Source organism: Rhinopithecus bieti, unplaced genomic scaffold, assembly GCF_001698545.2.
Source record: "Rhinopithecus bieti isolate Rb0 unplaced genomic scaffold, ASM169854v2 scaffold_15437, whole genome shotgun sequence".
NCBI classification, from domain to species: Eukaryota; Metazoa; Chordata; class Mammalia; order Primates; family Cercopithecidae; genus Rhinopithecus; species Rhinopithecus bieti.
The window spans coordinates 409,354-427,350 of NW_016808212.1; the positions used below are offsets into that span (position 1 = coordinate 409,354).

Here is a 17,997-nt window from a genome sequence, read left to right on the forward strand (position 1 = left end):
TTTGAGACAGAGTCTGGCACTGTCGCCCAGGCTGGAGTACAGTGGCCGGATCTCGGCTCACTGCAAGCTCCGCCTCCCGGGTTCACACCATTCTCCTGCCTCAGCCTCCCGAGTAGCTGCGACTACAGGTGCCCGCCACCTCGCCCGGCTAGTTTTTTGTATTTTTTAGTAGAGACGGGGTTTCACCAGGTTAGCCAGGATTGTCTTGATCTCCTGACCTTGTGATCCGCCCGTCTCGGCCTCCCGAAGTGCTGGGGTTACAGGCTTGAGCCACCGCGCCTGGCGTATTTTTGTATTTTTAGTAGAGACGGAGTTTCACCATGTTGGTCAGATGGTCTCGATCTCTTGACCTCATGATCTGCCCTCCTTGGCCTCCCAAAGTGCTGGGATTACAGGCGTGAGCCACCGTGCCCAGCCTCTCTATGCTAATATTAATAGAAGAGCCCCTGTGGGCATGCTGCAGGATGGCAGTGCCACACACCGGAAGAGGGGCCTCACCAGAAGCTGCACTGGTTGACGCCTTCGTCATGGACTTAGAGTCTCCAGAACTGGAAAATAACTAATTTCTGTCGTTGAAGCCTCTTGGCCTGTAGTGTTATGTTTTGGTGGCCTGCGCTGACTGAGACAGCACCTAGAAAGATGCTCCTTTACCTCTGTATGCATGCATCTGCTCCAGTCTTCCTTTCTACAGATAGTAAACGTTTATCATCCACTCTCTTACAGTTTATGTTTGGATCCTGTTTCTTACTGTTTTGTCTGTTTAGTATTAGACATCTGGTGTACCTTTCATGGACTTTTATCATCACATCAGCTAATGGCTTGTATGACATCAATTTTATGTGGTTCAAATTTAAACATAGATAACAAAAGATGTGTATTGAGAAGAATGAATTCATGTATTTATACCATAAATTCATAAAATTCTTCACTTACTGTTTGCCTTGCGCTGTCTGTGGTAGCCCAGCACCCTATGTTTATGATCACAGAGAGGCCTGAATGTTTCTCTGAGTGCAGTTATCTCCCTAGTTTCAATGACAGGCTAAACGTTAGTGGCGTGGTCTTCCCACACGCTCAGCCCTCACTGTGCACCTGAACAGGTGAGAACAGCGCCCGGCAGACAGCGTAGATGATGTACACGTCTAGAAGTTTCATTTTGTATTGGGGTGTGATTGTTGCAAGGATGAGAGTAATCTAGTTTTGATATTTTCATCTTGGAATATTCCTTGAGTTTTCTGCTTTGTGAACATTCTAAACTGTTCTATGTGGAGATAGTTAAGCAGTTAATAAATTACAGTGATAAATGAGTTTTCTTTAGTCCTAATAAAGGTTCTAATAGTTCATTTTTAACTGAATGTATTATGTATTAACACAGTTTTGTTCTCTTTGTGGAACTGACAGACTATTCATTATGTAGCGCATAACACTGTCCACTAACGAGCACATTTAGTGATGAAACAAGTGAAATGTGTGCTGATGGCGGGCGTGGTGGAGAGGTGAGGAGGGTGAGCATTGATGCTCAGAAAATTCAAAATGTGCGCTGATGGTGGGCATGGTGGAGAGGTGAGGAGGGTGAGCATTGATGCTCAGGAAATTCAAAGGAGTTAATGTATGGATTGTTTTCCAAATAAAATAAGAAAGACATCAATTTTGTCAGAGGGAAGATTCATGTACAGTACTTACATTAAAAACACCTAATAGTTCACTTAGAATGTTCACTTAATTTTATTTTCTTCTTTACTACTTTGCTTGTGTTGGGTGAGTGCACTTCTCATGTTGATAGTTGCCACCTCAAGATTTGGGGCTGGTGTTGGGGGCTCTGAGTTAAAGACGAATCTCTGTGATGTGCCATGACTTGAGCTGTCCTGGGAGCACTGCACACAGAGTTGTGTTGGGCCCTCCCTAATAAAGAGGAGGCAGTGCAGCCTGTGGATGGCCAGGTATCTGCAGAAACGGCGTGGGAGGTTCCTTCCACCACTGCTGGATGAAATGAGGCTCCTTAGGTGGAAAGCAGTTTTGTTTTTTGAAGCTTTTGCCAGCCCGTCTTGACTCTGATTTGCTTAGCAGTTTTCATTTTAAATTTTAACACAAACTCTAATCTGTTAAAATCTGTATTCATCTTGAATCATTATAGCTTTTGGACAGATGTCTTGTGTTTTAAAATTTGCATCTGCGAGTTTTGCTTGACATCCACAGTGTTGATAAGCGTTTGGGTGGCATAGTGGAAACAGATTTAGACCAACAGAATGACTGTCGCATGCGAATTAAGTTACACTGAATTATTCGTTTAACTTCGTCAGCCTTTTTATCCTTTGAGGGGTTTACCCTGTGGCTGCTCCTGGCTCTTTGCTGTGCTCCCTCTGGAGCCGTTTTCCCAGCTGCGTGCAGTGCTGTCACCCATCACCCCCGGCCTTCAAGGTGACGTCCCGACTACTTCCCTGCTGCAGCCTGTCTGGGGGCCTCTGCCAGCCTTTTGAGCCTGGGGCCCCCCGGCCCCCTGTCCCGACTGAGCTGCGCGTGCCACCCTGAACTTGCTGTTTCTGGGTGTTCCTTTCCTTGTGCCACCCGTTTCAGGAAACGTCCCTGTCTGTCACCCAGTGCTTTAGACCAAACACCTTTCTACGGTCTAAACACCTGTATTGTTCTCTTACTGCCTGTGGAAATCACCCTGTCAGCCACTCCTGCAGCAGAGGGCGCTTCAGTTCCTTCTTCCCATCCTACTCCAGGCCACCCTCTCTTATGGGCACTTCTCTCATCTCCTGTCCGTCTCCTCTGTTGTTTTCTGGGGCTGCCATAACAACGTGCCAGGGGCAGGGTGGCTTCTAAACAACAGACCCGTGTTCCCACAGTGCCAGAGGCTGGAAACCCGAGATGAGGGTGTGAGCAGGGCTGGTTCCTCCTGAGGACTCTTTCCACGGCTCATAGATGGTTCTTCTCCTGGGTCCTTTATCCCTCTGGGAATGTCTGTGTTCTCATCTCTTCTTACAAGGACGTCAGTCCTATTGGAATAGGGTCCACTCTCCTGGTCTCATTTTATCTTAATCACCTCTTTAAAGCCCCTTTCTCCAAACAGCCACATTCTGAGGTCCTGGGGTGAGGACTTCAGCACAGGAATTTGGGTCCACAGTTCAGCCCCTAGCAGCCCCTTCCATCGTTCCCTCCGCAGTTTGTTCACACAGCACACATCTGGCATCACACCCCGCCCACAGCCGTGTGGTGATTTTGCATCACACGGAATAGAACCTGGCATCCTTTCCACAGTCTCCTGGGATTACACGAGCTGTTCCCCGTGCCACCTCGGACTTTGCCTCCTGTAGCTGTTCCGCACATGGCGGAATGCTGTTCCTCAGCATGGGCGAGCCTTACTTAACCCTTCCTTTCCTCACATCTGACTCACGTGCGACCTCATCAGAGAGTCCCTCATCAGTAATTATATGTAAAATAGCACCCCCATCCAGCTGCCCCTTGTCCTATTTTATTTTATCTCATAGAACTTACTGCCGCCTTACTCTGTGTGGCCATGTTGACGTGTGTTCCCGTGCTGCTCTGCATCCTTGTGATACGTGTTCCCGTGCTGCTGTGCGTCCCTGTGACGTGCGTTCCCGTGCTGACGTGCGTCCCTGTGACGTGCGTTCCCATGCTGCCATGCGTCCCTGTGACGTGGGAACCCGTGTTGATGTGCGTCCCTGTGACGTGTTCCCGTGCTGCTGTGCGTCCCCATGACATGCGTTCCCGTGCTGCGGTGCGTCTCCGTGAAGTGTTCCCGTGCTGCCGTGCGTCCCTGTGACATACATTCCCATGCTGTCGTGCGTCCCTGCGACGTGCGTTCCCGTGCTGCGGTGCGTCCCTGTGACGCGGTGCGTCCCTGTGACGCGTTCCCAGGAACGCACATCACCGGGACGCACCGCAGCACGGGAGCACACGTCGCAGGGACGCACAGTAGTACGGGAACGCGCCTCACTTGTGATACCGTGCTGCTGCGCGTCCCTGTGACGTGCGTTCTCGTGCTGCTGCGCGTCCCTGTGACGTGTAATCCTGTGCTGCTATGCGTCCCTGTGACGTGTTCCCGTGCTGCTGTGCCTCCCAGTGATGTGTAATCCCCTGCTGCTGTGCAGTAATCCCCTGCTGCTGTGCATCCATGTGACGTGTTCCCGTGCTGCTGTGCGTCCCTGTGATGTGTAATCCCGTGCTGCTATGCATCCATGTGATGTGCGTTCCCTTGCTGCTGTGCGTCCCTGTGACGTGCGTTCCTTAGTAATGTGTTTGTGCTCATGACATTCCTGTGTTAGGCCATTCTTGCATTACTATAAAAAAATACCCGAGACCGGGTAATTTATAAAGAAAAGAGTTTTAATTGGCTGGTTCTGCAGGCTGTACAGGGAGCGTGGCACCAGCATCTGCTTGGCTTCTAGGGGGGCTTCAGGGAGCTTCCAGCTTTCACTCGTAGCAGAAGGCGAAGCCGGAGACGGCATCATGTGATGGAAGCAGGAGCAAGGCGGGGGCAGGGGGTGCCCCACATCCAAACAGCCAGATCTGGTGAGAGTTCACCCCCTATTGTGGGGTAAGCACCAGGCTATGAGGAATCCTCCCCCATGAGCCAGACACCCCCACCAGGCCCCACCTCCAACACAGGGGATTCCAGTTAAGCATGAGATTTGGGCTGGGACAAATTTCCAAACTGTATCAGTTCCAGTACTAGTACTTCTGTACATACGACATACCTCCCCATACTAACGTGTCTGTATGTGTGTGTGTGTGTGTGTGTGTGTGGTCTCTCTCTTTTGCTAGTTCTCTGAGGGCAGGAGCTTTACCAGGGGTCTTCAACCCAGAGTTCCTACCTGCTAGATTGAGCGTAGTTTTGCATGTGTGCATGTCAGAAGCCCGCTGTCCTCTTCTGCACTGTGTAAGCAGCACCTGGGCTGGGGGTGGGGACTGGCAACTCTGTCAGCCCCTGATAAATATTTGTTGGATGAATATACAGATTTTCTTACAGAGCTGGCTGTAATGTGTTTGTTTTAGCCTTGGCCTTTGACAGGGGGCTTGATGTTACAAAGGAAAATAGACTTTTATGACTATAGCAATAGAATTCTAAGTATATTTTAAATAGGCATTTGATAATGAAAATGCTTCTTTTTTGCGATGTGATAAATTAGACTTTCACTTGTATTTGGTTAGTTTTATATTGCATTTCTACTAATAACTGATGAAAACTTAAATGTTGAAAATCTTTATTTGCCATTCTGTTGATGCGTGGAAATAAATGGTAGTTCAGTTGACAACATTGTGGATTCCACTTTTTTTCTGTATGAGATGGCTGTAGAGTTGATGGGCGTTCACGGGCAGCAGTTATGGATCAGAGGGGACATACTCATCACAGTGGCCAGCACCGGGCTCCTGGTGGTGGCCATCGTGATGGATATGTCCTCAGGAGATTAATGAGAACCATCTATTTTGTAGCTGTGTCAGAAGAAACTCAAGATTTCCAGGAAATGTCTTTCTTTTCTGGCCTTCCCTTTGGCAGCAGATATCTGGGGAAGATGAAGTAGAGTGCTCTGACAAGGATGAGCCCGACCTCGATGGGGACGTGTCCAGCGACTGCCCCACCATCCGCGTCCCGCTGACATCCCTCAAGAGCCACCAGGGCGTGGTCATCGCCGCTGACTGGCTGGTTGGGGGGAAGCAGGCTGTGACTGCCTCCTGGGACCGGACGGCAAACCTGTACGATGTGGAGACGTCTGAGCTCGTTCACTCTCTGACAGGTGCCTGGGTTCTCTGAGTCTGCCGCCTCCTGGCTGTGCATGTTAGTTTATGTCCATGGGTTATGTCTGACCTTGCCAATTACTTCTTGACCAGAATGAGTCTCAGTCCTCTTGGCTCTTCTGTGGTAATTTTTGGAGATTCTTTCTATTAATAATAGAACTGTTGGTAGCTAAATTTATTTTATCTTCAGGGGTTTTAAATTATAACATGTAGTATCTAGATATTGGAAATATGGTAGTTGTATTAGTTTTCCATTGTTCTGTAACAAATTTCCACAATCTTAGTGTCTTAAAATGACAGGAATTGATGGCCTTATGGTTTCCCAGGTCAGGAATTTTGGGCCTGTGGTAGCTGCTCTTCTCCCTGGGGCCACAAAGACCTGAGTGAGGGTGCTGCCTGGGCAGGACCTCCCCGAGGCTGCGATCCTCTTCCAAGCCTCCTGGTCATTGGAGGAGACCGTCCCCGCGGCTGGAGTCTGAGGCCCTGTCTTCTTGCCGGCTGCCAGCCAGGGCTCCTCTGGGCGTGCAGAGACTGTGCCTGGCCCCAGGGTCCCTGCACAGGGCATGCCTTTCCCACACAGCAGCCACTTTCCTCTGCAGCTGGAGCTCCCCTGCTGCTCTGAACTCTCCAACTTCTGTGATCCTTTTTAAGGGCTAGGCTAGACCACCCAGGATAGTCTTCCCTTTGATGAATTCAAAGTCAACTCATTTAGGGACCTTAATTACATCTGCAAAATTCTTTTTGCCTATAATGTAGCATAATTACCAGAAAGATAATCTCATCCTATTTACAGGCTCTGCCCTAACGGAAGGGAAGCGCGGTAGGCGTGTACGGGGTGGGGGTGGCCTGGGGCCATCTTGGGGCTCTGCCTACTGAAGTTGCTTCTGCGAATCTGTCTGTAAGTGCATTTCCTGCATGAGCGTTAAAGATTGTATTTGAGTCAGGACCCACAGCGTAGTATCATTAGAAGATATTCTAAGCAAAGAATTAAGATTTAAGTGGTTCTCACATTCAGCCTGTTAATTTGCCTGACCTTCTAACTGTTAGGGTCAGAAAATGGGTTATGCACCTGCTTGGTTTTCTGTTCCTTTGACGTAGACGGCTGAAAAGACTTCAGCTTCTGAGGGAAAACCTGCCCCACCATGACCCACATGCTGCTGAGTGATTCCATTAGGTCAGGTTCACATTCTAAGACAGACGCCTTTTTGGGTTCTTGTGCTGTTGAAAAGCTTTTTTCTCAGTGTGCTCCTCAGGTGATGACCTTATATTTTGCCATCTTGGTTACAGGGCATGACCAGGAGTTGACGCACTGCTGCACACACCCTACCCAGCGGCTCGTGGTGACCTCTTCCCGTGACACGACTTTCCGCCTCTGGGATTTCAGGGACCCCTCCATCCACTCGGTGAATGTTTTCCAGGGACACACGGAGTGAGTTGCAGTAGTTTAGACATCTGTCTTTAGTCATGAAGAAAGTTCTGTGGGTTGACATGAAAACTTAATTCTAGCCTTAATTTTCAGTATTTCCAACTCTACTATCTTTCAAAAAAAGACTACCTTTCAAATTCTGCTATTCTTTTTCTAAACATTTAGCTCCATTTTGGCTATTTCAAAGGATCTAGGAGATTAACAGAAGGCACCCTCAGATGTTCTCTTGAGAAGTTTAAAGAAGACAGAATGGGGGAGTTGGGTGGAGAGGGTTAGAAAAGAGCAGGGCTGCCAGAGCCTGTAGCTGAGCACAGGGGCTGGCCACGCCACCATGGGCGCTGCGGGAGCTGTTACTGCCACCCACAGGGCCTGTGGCTGAGCACAGGAGCTGGCCATGCCACCATGGGAGCCGTGGGAGCTGTTACCACTACCCACAGGGCATCTCCTGGGTCTTTTCCATCTAGTTTTTGTTATTACACGTGTCTGTGTGGTATATTCTGGGAGAAGGTACACACATAGATGCGCATGCAGACATAGACTCTCAATCCAGTGTGTCCCTTTCTGCTTGGGTTTCTCTCCAGCAACTCAAGCGTAAGGTCTTAACAGAACCCATCAGTTCTTTCTGTGACTGCCTCCTTCCCCGAGTCTGGCCCTGCTCAGTCAATGATGAGACCGCCTGCCCACTCATGGGGGCTGTCTACCTAGAGTGTTCCCTGGTTCTTCTCTTTTAACCTTTGCTCCCCGTTCCCCCATCATGTCCCATGTGGTCCACTGGCAGGTCTGCTGCCAGCCGTGCGTGTGGGATCTGTGCCGGCCACTCCTCGCTCCTCCATGCCCCCCCAACCTCCCACCAGTGCTGCTCTCCACTCCATGTCTGGATAAGCAGCGTGCAGTGAGAGGTTTATAAATGAACTCCAAATATGAAAATCTGTTTTATTTATTTATTTATTTATTTATTTGAGACGGAGTCTCGCTCTGTCGCCCGGGCTGGAGTGCAGTGGCCGGATCTCAGCTCACTGCTAGCTCTGCCTCCCGGGTTTACGCCATTCTCCTGCCTCAGCCTCCGGAGTAGCTGGGACTACAGGTGCCCGCCACCTCGCCCGGCTAGATTTTGTATTTTTTTAGTAGAGACGGGGTTTCACCGTGTTAGCCAGGATGGTCTCGATCTCCTGACCTCGTGATCCGCCCGTCTCGGCCTCCCAAAGTGCTGGGATTACAGGCTTGAGCCACTGCGCCCGGCCGAAAATCTGTTTTATATGTTTAATGTGAGTTACTAAGTTTTAGATTTAGTGTTCAAAATGTTAGTAAGATGTTGGAAAGGAAAATAGGACTTTTTGTTTGTTAATAGACGGAGTCTCTTTCTGTCGCCCCGGCTGGAGTGCAGTGGCACAATCTTGGCTTACTGCAACCTCTGCCTCCCGGGTTCAAGCGATTCTCCTCCTTCAGCCTCCCTAGTAGCTGGGATTGCAGGTGCCCGCCATCACACCTGGTTAATTTTTGTATTTTTAGTAGAGGTGGGGTTTCACCATGTTGGCTGGGCTGGTCTCAAACTCCTGACCTCAGGTGATCCACCCGCCTCGCCTACCAAAGTGCTGGGATTATAGATGTGAGCCGTTGCGCCCGACCAGGACAACATTTTCAAAAAGAAGCTTGAGATTGGAAAGCTAATTCCTTGACTCTGAGACTGGAACAGGAGCAGGCAGCAGTCACGACCACGCGTAGAGATCTTTATGTCAGCCTGGGTCTGTTCGGGGGCATCACACGCATTAAACTACTCCGTCCTGACATCAGGTCGGCGTTTATTCTGCCAGCTCCATTAGCGATCGCCACAGTAATACAGACCTCTCGGCGGTCAGTGGCTTAACACAGCACCGTGTTGTTGCTGCATCAGGGTGCAGCGGGCACCGAGCTGGGCCCCCATGAGCTCCGCCACATGGCCTGACCCCGCTGCAGGCCAGCTCATCGGTGAGGAAGATGCCGTGGCTTGGGGAGCACTGCTTCCTATGCATGTTAGTTTGGATGTGGTGCTCCCTGACGTCCAACAGATGCAGAGGGGCCCCACAGCAAAGCCCTGGCTGGACCTGGGCCCACCACCTGGCAACACTGTGCAGGGCGGGGCAGAGGGGCCACATGGCTGCTCTGCTGTTCCTCATGAGAATTCACTGGAAGGGCAGTTGGAGGCCTAGAGGGTGGGAGGAGCAAGATGGTCTCACTCCTGCGCCTGCAGTGCTTTCCTAAGCTTTTTTCTTAGAAAAGTTTCAAGCCTACATAAAAACTAACAAGAGTAGTACGGTGTACCCACAAACCCTTCACCTAGGTTCGCCTGTTGTATTGCAGCACTGCTGTCTCCTCACACGTGTACACACTGCTGTCTGTAACACACACGTCCACTACCCCTTCACCTAGGTTTGCCTATTGTATTACAGCACTGCTGTCTCTACATAAGTGTAACACATATGCCCACTTACCCATCACCTAGGTTCGCTTGTTGTATTGCAGCACCGCTGTCTCTCTTTACACATGTGTACACAACTCTCTGAAACACACGCCCACTTACCCTTCACCTAGGTTCACCTGTTGTTGTATTGCAGCACTGCTGTCTCTGTAGATGTATACACACCTCTCTCTGTAACACACACTTGTATATTTTCTTTGGCTGAGACCTTTGAAAGGAAAACTCCAGCATGCATTTTCTAAGAATAAGGATGTTCTCCTAATACACTACCATTGTTTAAATAAGAAAATTAGTAAAAATTCTATGGCATCCTTTATCTGGTCCATATTTAGATTTACTGAGTTCTCCCCAAAATGTCTTTGATACTTTTTTTAGATCTAGGATTTAGTCAGGATTCTCTCATCACATTTAGATATTATATCCTTTGACTTCTTTTAATCTAGAATGGTCCTTCCCCATTTTTTGTTACTTTTAGGACACTGAGTTTTTTGGTAAAGAATTCACCAAAGAATCTTGGCGCTCTTTTGTAGAATGCCCCTCATTCTGCATTTTTCTTATGACTTCCTTTAAAGTACCCCTCTGCTGTGCTATTGGTGTGCTGGAGCACTCCTGCGGTTAAGATGGCGTCTGCAGGTGTGCCTGCCAGAGGTGCTCTCCTGTTTCAAATAGTGAAGCGACACTGTTCCACGGATGTTAATTCCCCAGTGACCTTTCCTCGGTCCAGGGCCTCAGCTCATTGTTACATTGAGTCCTGCAGAAGGGGATCTTTGTAATTCTGTCTACACTGGTTAGTCGGCACTGTGTGTTGTGAGTGTTAGCGAGCGTAGACACCTGCACTTTGTTGGTGTTGGTGGTTGTGATCCCTGTGCTTGCTTTGGTTTTGGCTTCCGCGTGCCCCCCCCCGCCATGGGACCTGCAGGGCCGAGTGCCACCATCCTAGCACAGCTCCCTGCCCCAGGCTGGGACGACCCAGCAGCTCTCACTGCATTGACTCTGGTCATCTGTATGGAGCACAAAAATCTGTCAGAGCTTTGAGAATTGGGTGAAGAGGGTAGTTTTGTGTTTAGAGAGCAGGGCAGCTTCCTATGTGCTTCCGATATGGGGGTTGCAGGTATAGACTGGTGTGCCCTGCCGTCTCTGTCCCCTGTGAGGGCAGAATGGAAAGGCCCAAGAATTCTGTCCAGAGGAGGATGCAGTGGAGCCAGGGCTTGGTGAGTTGCTGCTTTGTGCCAGGCACTGTTGGAGCCCCTGGCATCACCCCAGTTCAGGGAGAGAAACTGAGGCATGAGGAAGCCAGGTGGTTTGCTGAGGGTTTGGCTCTAGGGGGTGATTCCAGAGCAGTCCCTCCTGGTGCCTTCAGGGTGCCTCTTGTGTTATTTAAGACCCTTCTAGCCCTGTGTTGTCTCTTTTCAGTTACCTTATTTAACTGAAAGACTTTATTTTTGTTTTGTGTAAAAAGAAAAGTTTTTGTATTTGTATTACTGGAGTTGATTGCAAGTGCATGTTTGTGCTTCTAAGGCTGTTGCAACCGTGTGGTCTTGGCCATTTGACTGTGAAGTGTAGTGAATGCTGGTGGCATCTTTAAACCATCTGCTTAGGCCGGACGCAGTGTCTCACACTTGTAATCCCAGCACTTTGGGAGGCCGAGACGGGCGGGTCCCCTGAGGTCGGGAGTTTGAGACCAGCTTGACCAACATGGAGAAACTCTGTCTCTACTAAAAATACAAAATTAGTCAGGTGTGGTGGTGCATGCCTGTAATCCCAGCTACTTGGGAGGCTGAGGCAGGAGAATTGCTTGAACCCAGGAGGTTGAACCCAGGAGCCAAGATCGCACCGTTTTACTCCAGCCTGGGCAACAAGAGTGAAACTCTGTCTCAGAAAAAAAAAATCTGATTAATTTGTGGTAAATTTTTGCAGCTGGTGGATACCTGAAACAATGGTTTTTAGAGAGCTGTACTTATGAAGAATGTAGTAACTGTTATGAAGGAGTTCTTATTAATGTGGACCTATGAATACAGTTTCCTAGGGTTTATGTCTTTCTATTGGAATCAGGTGTGGGGGTAGAGTAAGGTGGAGTGTGTAATTCCGTGTGCCCTCTCTCCCACATGGGTCTTCCAAGCTGTAGTCTATGCTTCCACTCACCTGAACCGTGGGCGTGAGGTGAACGTGGACCAGACCTGCCCGGGCCAGGCTTACTCAGATCGTTTATGCTTTCGTTTCTTACTCAAATTATCATGAAGTAGCGTATCTTGTTTATGTGTACATCCAAAAATAAGTTTTGAAAAGATCTCTCTTTGGTGCTAATTTTGTTGCTGCGTCGGGGCGAGTCCACTGGACTCCTGGACATCAGCTTCCCCTCACCGGCCTGGTGCTTCCTCAGCTGTGCTCCTGCAGGATGCGGGCTTGGTCAGCAGGTGGAGCCATGGACGCCTTTATTGAACACAAACTCTTCCTGACATCAGATCAGCTTTTGAGCCTTTAGACATGCCTCATAATGAGAAAAGCAGGAAATGAGAAATTTTACAAAAATGTTTCATCTGAGGCGTCTTCTTAGTACTGCTTGCCTTTGTCTCTGGCGTGGGTTTTGCAGGTTCGAGCCAGTACACCAAATAAAACCCACAGAGTGCGTGATCCTTACAAAAGTGTAGAGCTGTGCATCCGCGCTACAGCGCACCGAGGTGCGGGTTTAGTTCCTCAGATGTGCATCCGTGCCACAGTGCACGAGGTGTGCGTTTTGTTCCTGAGATGTGCATCCGTGCCACAGCAGAAGTGCGGCTTTAGTTCCTGACTAAGATGTGCATCTGCACTACAGCACACCTGGGTGAGGTCCAGCGTGTGGGTTTAGTTCCTGAGATGTGCATCCGCTCCACAGCACACCTGGGTGAGTGCCGAAGTGCGGCTTTAGTTCCTGAGATGTGCATCCGCCCCACAGCACACCTGGGTGATTGTTGAAGTGCGGCTGTAGTTACTGAGATGTGCCTCCGCGCCACAGCAGAAGTGCGGCTTTAGTTCCTGAGATGTGCATCCGCGCCACGGCAGAAGTGCGGCTTTAGTTCCTGAGATGTGCATCCGCACCACAGCACACCTGGTTGAGTGCCGAGGTGCGGCTTTAGTTCCTAAGATGTGTATCCGCGCTACAGCACACCTGGGTGAGGTCCGGGGTGTGGGTTTAGTTCCTGATTAAGAGAAATGGCCAGGTTGTGTGTGTCCGTTTGATCACTTGTCTGGGACGTTCTGAACATGACTTGTAAGAGCACACCCTGGGTCTCCTGCCTTCCCTGCCACCATGTCATTCTGAGGGATCCTCTGCTCCGAGGGCTTCTCTGCAGTGGCCACCGCATCGCCAAGGACATCCGTGAGCCTTCCATGCGTGTCCAGCCTGTTAGCGCCCAGACCCATGGGGCCTGGCACCCTGAGAGGTGGGAATGTTCGCCCAGGGCCCGGCCTGAGGCCTGCAGGACTGCCTGCTCATCCAGGAGGTAGCTCTGTCGGTTTTCCAGGGCGATCCTGAGTCCTTTTCACCAGTTCTTTTCCTGAGCATTGAAAGCAAAAGTCAGACATGCGTTCTTAGAAAGTTTGCTGTTCTTATTGATGTAGGCCAAAAAGTTGTATGCAGGGTGTTTTTAGTGATATTGCTTAAACAGAGGCAGTATTTCTTCAACGTGTGTGACTAAAAGTACCCTTTCTCACGTAATTTATATTAACATGGTGTGGAATGTGGTTTTCAAAGTTTTATCTTAGGGCATATTTTCACTTGTAGGAACTCAGCATAAATTGTTTAGTACAATGTATTAGAATCTAATGTCTTTTATAATGTAGATAATTAACTGTCTAGTTAAGGTGACTTGCTGTATATTGGGTTTTCTTAAAGCGTGAAGTAGCTCTAAAGGCTTAACGGTTACTGGCCCAGTTTTGTGATCCAGTTTCCAGGAGAGATTTTTTTCCCCACTTTTGTTTTTTGCTTACTGTAATCCTTGTACTTTTACTTGAATTCTGTGCCTTTTTGAAAGACTGAAGTTTGAGTTCCAGTGCTTCACTGTAAGAAAGAAAAGCATAGCGAAATGGGTCCCCTGAAACGTGTGGTCGTTATCTTAGCTGGAGGAGTTGGAGCTCCGTGCTGTGAGCTGCTAAAGGCTTTGATCATCCGTGTTTAGAAGGACCTGTCGCCTTTTCCTTTTGATGTGTCTTATTTCTTTTCACTCCGTGTTATGGCATCTCTGTATTATAGCAGGAATTTTACCATGGTATTAGTTGGCGTAACTGTGTGGCTGTTTTTATTTGACTGTTAGTGACCCAATGTGTACTGATTTATATGAAAAGCAATTTTAGATACTTCATATAGCAGAAATGTGAAGTATGTATTCTTAAAAATAATAAAAAGGCTTAATTTGAAAATTTCAGTGTGTCATAGGAATTCAGCTGTTGGTGGCTATTTCTCCCTTTTTTTTTTTTTTTGTGCCTTGGTGGCTATTTCTTATACCTTGTTTGATTGCACTCCGTAGATTGATGTTTTTTACAAATGAAGGTCTGTGGAGCCCAGCCCTGGCCGAGCAGGTTTGTTGATGCCAGTTTTCCAACAGCACATACTCACTTCCTGTCTCTCTGTCACATTTTGGTCATTCTCACAGTATTTCTTACTTTTTCATTGTGATTATGTGAGGGTGGTCAGTGACTTTTGCTGTAACTGTTATTACTGGTTTTGAGGTCCTGGGAACCTTGCCGGTAGAAGACAGTGAACTTAGTCGATAAATCATGTGTGTTCCAGCTGCCCTACTAACTGACCATTCCCTCGTCTGTCACCTTCTCCTAAGGCCTCTGACTCTCTGAGACACAACACTATTGAAATTAGGCCAACTAACATCCCTACAACGGCCTCTCAATGTTCAAATGAAGAGTTTCGTGTCCCTCACTTGAAAGCTGGAAATGAACAAAGCTTAGTGAGGAAGACATGTCGAAGGCAGAGAGGCTGTGAAAGGTGAGCGTCCTGAATCGGACAGCCACGTTCTGAATGCAAAGGAAAAGTTCTGGAAGGAAAGTAAAACTGCTACTCCAAGTGATAAGAACACAACCCTAATGCTGATATGAAGGAAGTTTGAGTGGTCTGGATTGGTTAAACCAGCCACAACTTACCTTTTAGCCAAATCCTAATCCACAGTAGGGCCCTGACTCTCTTCAATTCTGTGAGGGCTGAGAGAGGTGAGGGAGCTGCGGAAGAAAAGCTGGAAGCTAGCAGAGGTTGGTTCATGAGGTTTAAGGAAAGAAGCCGTCTCCATAACATGAGAGTGCAAGGTGAAGCAGCAGCAAATGCTGATGGAGAAGCTGCAGCAAGTTCTCCAGAAGATCCAGCTGAGATCATCGATGAAGATGGCTGTGTTTAATAACAGATTCTCAGTGTAGACAAAACAGCCTTCTGTTAAAAAAGATGCCATCTAGAACTTTCCTAGCTAGAGAAGTCATTGCCTGGCTTCAGAGGACAGACTGATTCTCTTGTGAGGGGCTAGTACAGTTGGTGACTTGCAGTTGAAGCCAGTGCTTATTTACCATTCTGAAAATCCTGGGGCCCTTAGGAATTATGTGAAACCTACTCTGCCTGTGCTCTATAAATGGATCACCAAAGGCTGGATGAGAGCACATCTGTTTACACCATGGTTTACTGAATATTTTAAGCCTACTGTTGAGACCTACTGCTCAGGAAAAAAGTTTTTTTTTTTTTTTTTTNTTTTTCAAAATTGTATTGCTTATTGACAGTGCACCTAAGGACTCTGATGGAGATGTACAAGGAGATGGATGTTGTCATGCCTGGTAACACAACCCCCATTCTGCAGCCCATGGTTCAAGGAGTCATTTTGACTTTCGAGTGTTACTATTTAAAGAATATATTCGTAAGGCTATAGCTGCCATAGATAGTGATTCCTCTGATGGACCTGGGCCACGTCAATTGAGCACTTTCTGGAAAGGATTTATCATTCTGGATGCCATTCAGAACATTTGTGATTCATGGGAGAAGGTCAAAATGTCACAGGAATTTGAGAGACATGGAGGGGTACAAGTCTTCGATGGAGAAAGTCGCTGCAGGTGTGGTGGAAACAGGACGATAACTAGGATTAGAAGTGCATCCTGAAGATGGGACTGAATTGCTACAATCTCATGATAAACTTGAATGGACAAGGAACTGCTTTTTGTGGATGATTAAAGAAAGTGGTTTCTTGAGTGGGAATGTACTCTTGGTGAAGATGCTATGAACACTGTTTAAATGACAGCAAAGGATTTTGAATATTCCATAATCTACAGTGGTAAAGCAGCAGTAGGGTTAGGATTTCAGAGGACTGACTCCAGTTTTGAAGTTCAATTGTGGGTAAAATGCCCTCTTTTCTTTTTTTTTTTTTTTTTGACACAGGAGTCTTGCCCTGTTGTCTAGGTTATAGTGCAGTGGTGCTATCTTGGCTCACTGCCACCTCTGCCTCCCAGGTTCAAATGATTCTCCTGCCTCAGCCTTCCGAGTAGCTGGGATTACAGGCACCTGCCACCACGCCCAGCTAATTTTTACATTTTTAATAGACAGGGTTTCACCATGTTGGCCAGGCTGGTCTTGAACCCCTAACCTCAAATTATCCACCTGCCTTGGCCTCCCAAAGTGCTGGGATTACAGGCGTGAGCCACCATGCCTAGCCTTGGTAAAATGCTTTTAAACAGCATCACATGCGATAGAGAAATCTTTTGTAGAAGGAAGAATCAGTTAATGTAGCAGACTTCATTGCTGTCCGTTTTAAGAAATAGCCCCAACCTTCAGTAGCCACCACGCTGATCAATCAGCAGCCGTCAGCGTTGAGGCAGGACCCCCCCACCAGCGAAAAATGATGACTCACCAAAGGCTCAGATGACTGCTAGTGTTTTCAGTGGTAAAATTTATCTTACTTATAAAACACACATTGTGTTTTCAGAGGTAATGCGGTTGCTCACTTAATGGAATATAGGATGGTGTGGCTGTGGCTTCTGTATGCACTGGAAAACCAGACAGCTCGTGTGATCTGCCTTACTGCAATCTTTACTTCACAGCGTGGTCTGGAACGAACGGAACCCGCAGAAGCTCTGAGATTGCCTGTGTTTGTCCTAACCACCAGGAGCTGCAGCTGGAAGTCCAGTGCTTTTTACCTGAACTAAGTTCTTTTCTGTTTGTGTGTTTTTCACCTGGCAGTGTAATTCCATAAGCCTGGCCCTCTCCTGGCTGCAGCATTCCCTTGCACACACCTGGGGGCTGAACCCACACGCAGGCCGTTCCAGCGTGGGCCCTCACTGTGCGGACTGTGGGTGAATAGACGTGCCTGCAAGAGGCTTTTGCTGTCATGACATTTGCCTGTTTAGATCCCAGCCTCAGTCCTCAGACTCCCCTCAGCACACCCCAACCCCGTAGAGTTTTCCTCCCCTCCCCATTTCCCTTTTTTTTTTTTTACTTTTTTATTTTGGTTGCTATAAAAAGGAGCTGACAGGCGAGGCGTCACTGGCCATTAAACCTCCTCCGTGGGTGGCGGGTGGCTCTGCCTCGTGCCAGGCTGGCAGTATTTGCAATGCGGATAAAGAAAAAAATAGGAGATCATCTCAACATGGATGTGATATTTGAGGATGCAAAGTTTTTTTGTTTTCTTCCTTTTTAATTCTTTACAAATGATTTTAACTTGATTCCCCAAATGTAGCCTTTGGTGCTTTCTTCTAAAGAAAACAAAACACACATCTAACCAAACAAAATTTAAAAAAATCAGTTGGAAAATTATAATGATCACTTTGAACTGATGACATCTTTGTGTGCTTTTATTTCCAAACACCTGGGGGAGATATTTCGTACTAAACACTGAGTTCTAGATCATGTGCTCAGAAAGGTAAACAGTTTCGCACCTTGTGTCATGGTGTTAACAGTTTTCTTTTTATGCTTTTAAAGGGAAAAGATATTTGGAAAGTGACATTTTTAACTGGATGATGGGCAGTTTTAATTGCACCTGACCTTTGTGCTTGGTCACAGGCAACATGCAGGCGTCAGCTAGGGTGTGGGCCTCTGGGTGCTGTCCAGCCAGCCAGCCGCCTGGGAGGTGGGCATTGGAAAGGCTGCATGTGGTCCGTGAATCAGTTTGCTTTCCACTTTCAGATCTGCTTTCTTTTTGGTGATGGGTTTTGAGTCCTTGTCTGTGAGGAAGTTGGAAAGCCAGTCATCTACCAGGTGGTGACTTTGCGGACAACAGGGCCCTGTGGAAGGGCCTCCGGGGTGGAAGTGACATGGAGATGAGGACGACCTGCAGGCTGCCGGGCCTGTGTCTCCTGTCAGTACATCCCCTACCCATATGCCTGAAAGCTTGGTGGTTGTTTTTTT

At 48.0% G+C, this 17,997-nt stretch overlaps 1 protein-coding gene across 1 annotated transcript in view; it reads left to right on the forward strand.

The window, feature by feature from the left end:
* Positions 1-17,997, forward strand: part of WDR37 (WD repeat domain 37) — a 76,719-nt gene that overhangs the window by 41,747 nt on the left and 16,975 nt on the right. The window contains exons 9-12 of the mRNA XM_017885804.1: positions 3,489-3,770; positions 3,880-4,019; positions 5,414-5,756; positions 7,045-7,186. Coding sequence (XP_017741293.1) covers positions 3,489-3,770; positions 3,880-4,019; positions 5,414-5,756; positions 7,045-7,186 — 907 coding nt within the window. The remainder of the gene's footprint in view (positions 1-3,488; positions 3,771-3,879; positions 4,020-5,413; positions 5,757-7,044; positions 7,187-17,997) is intronic.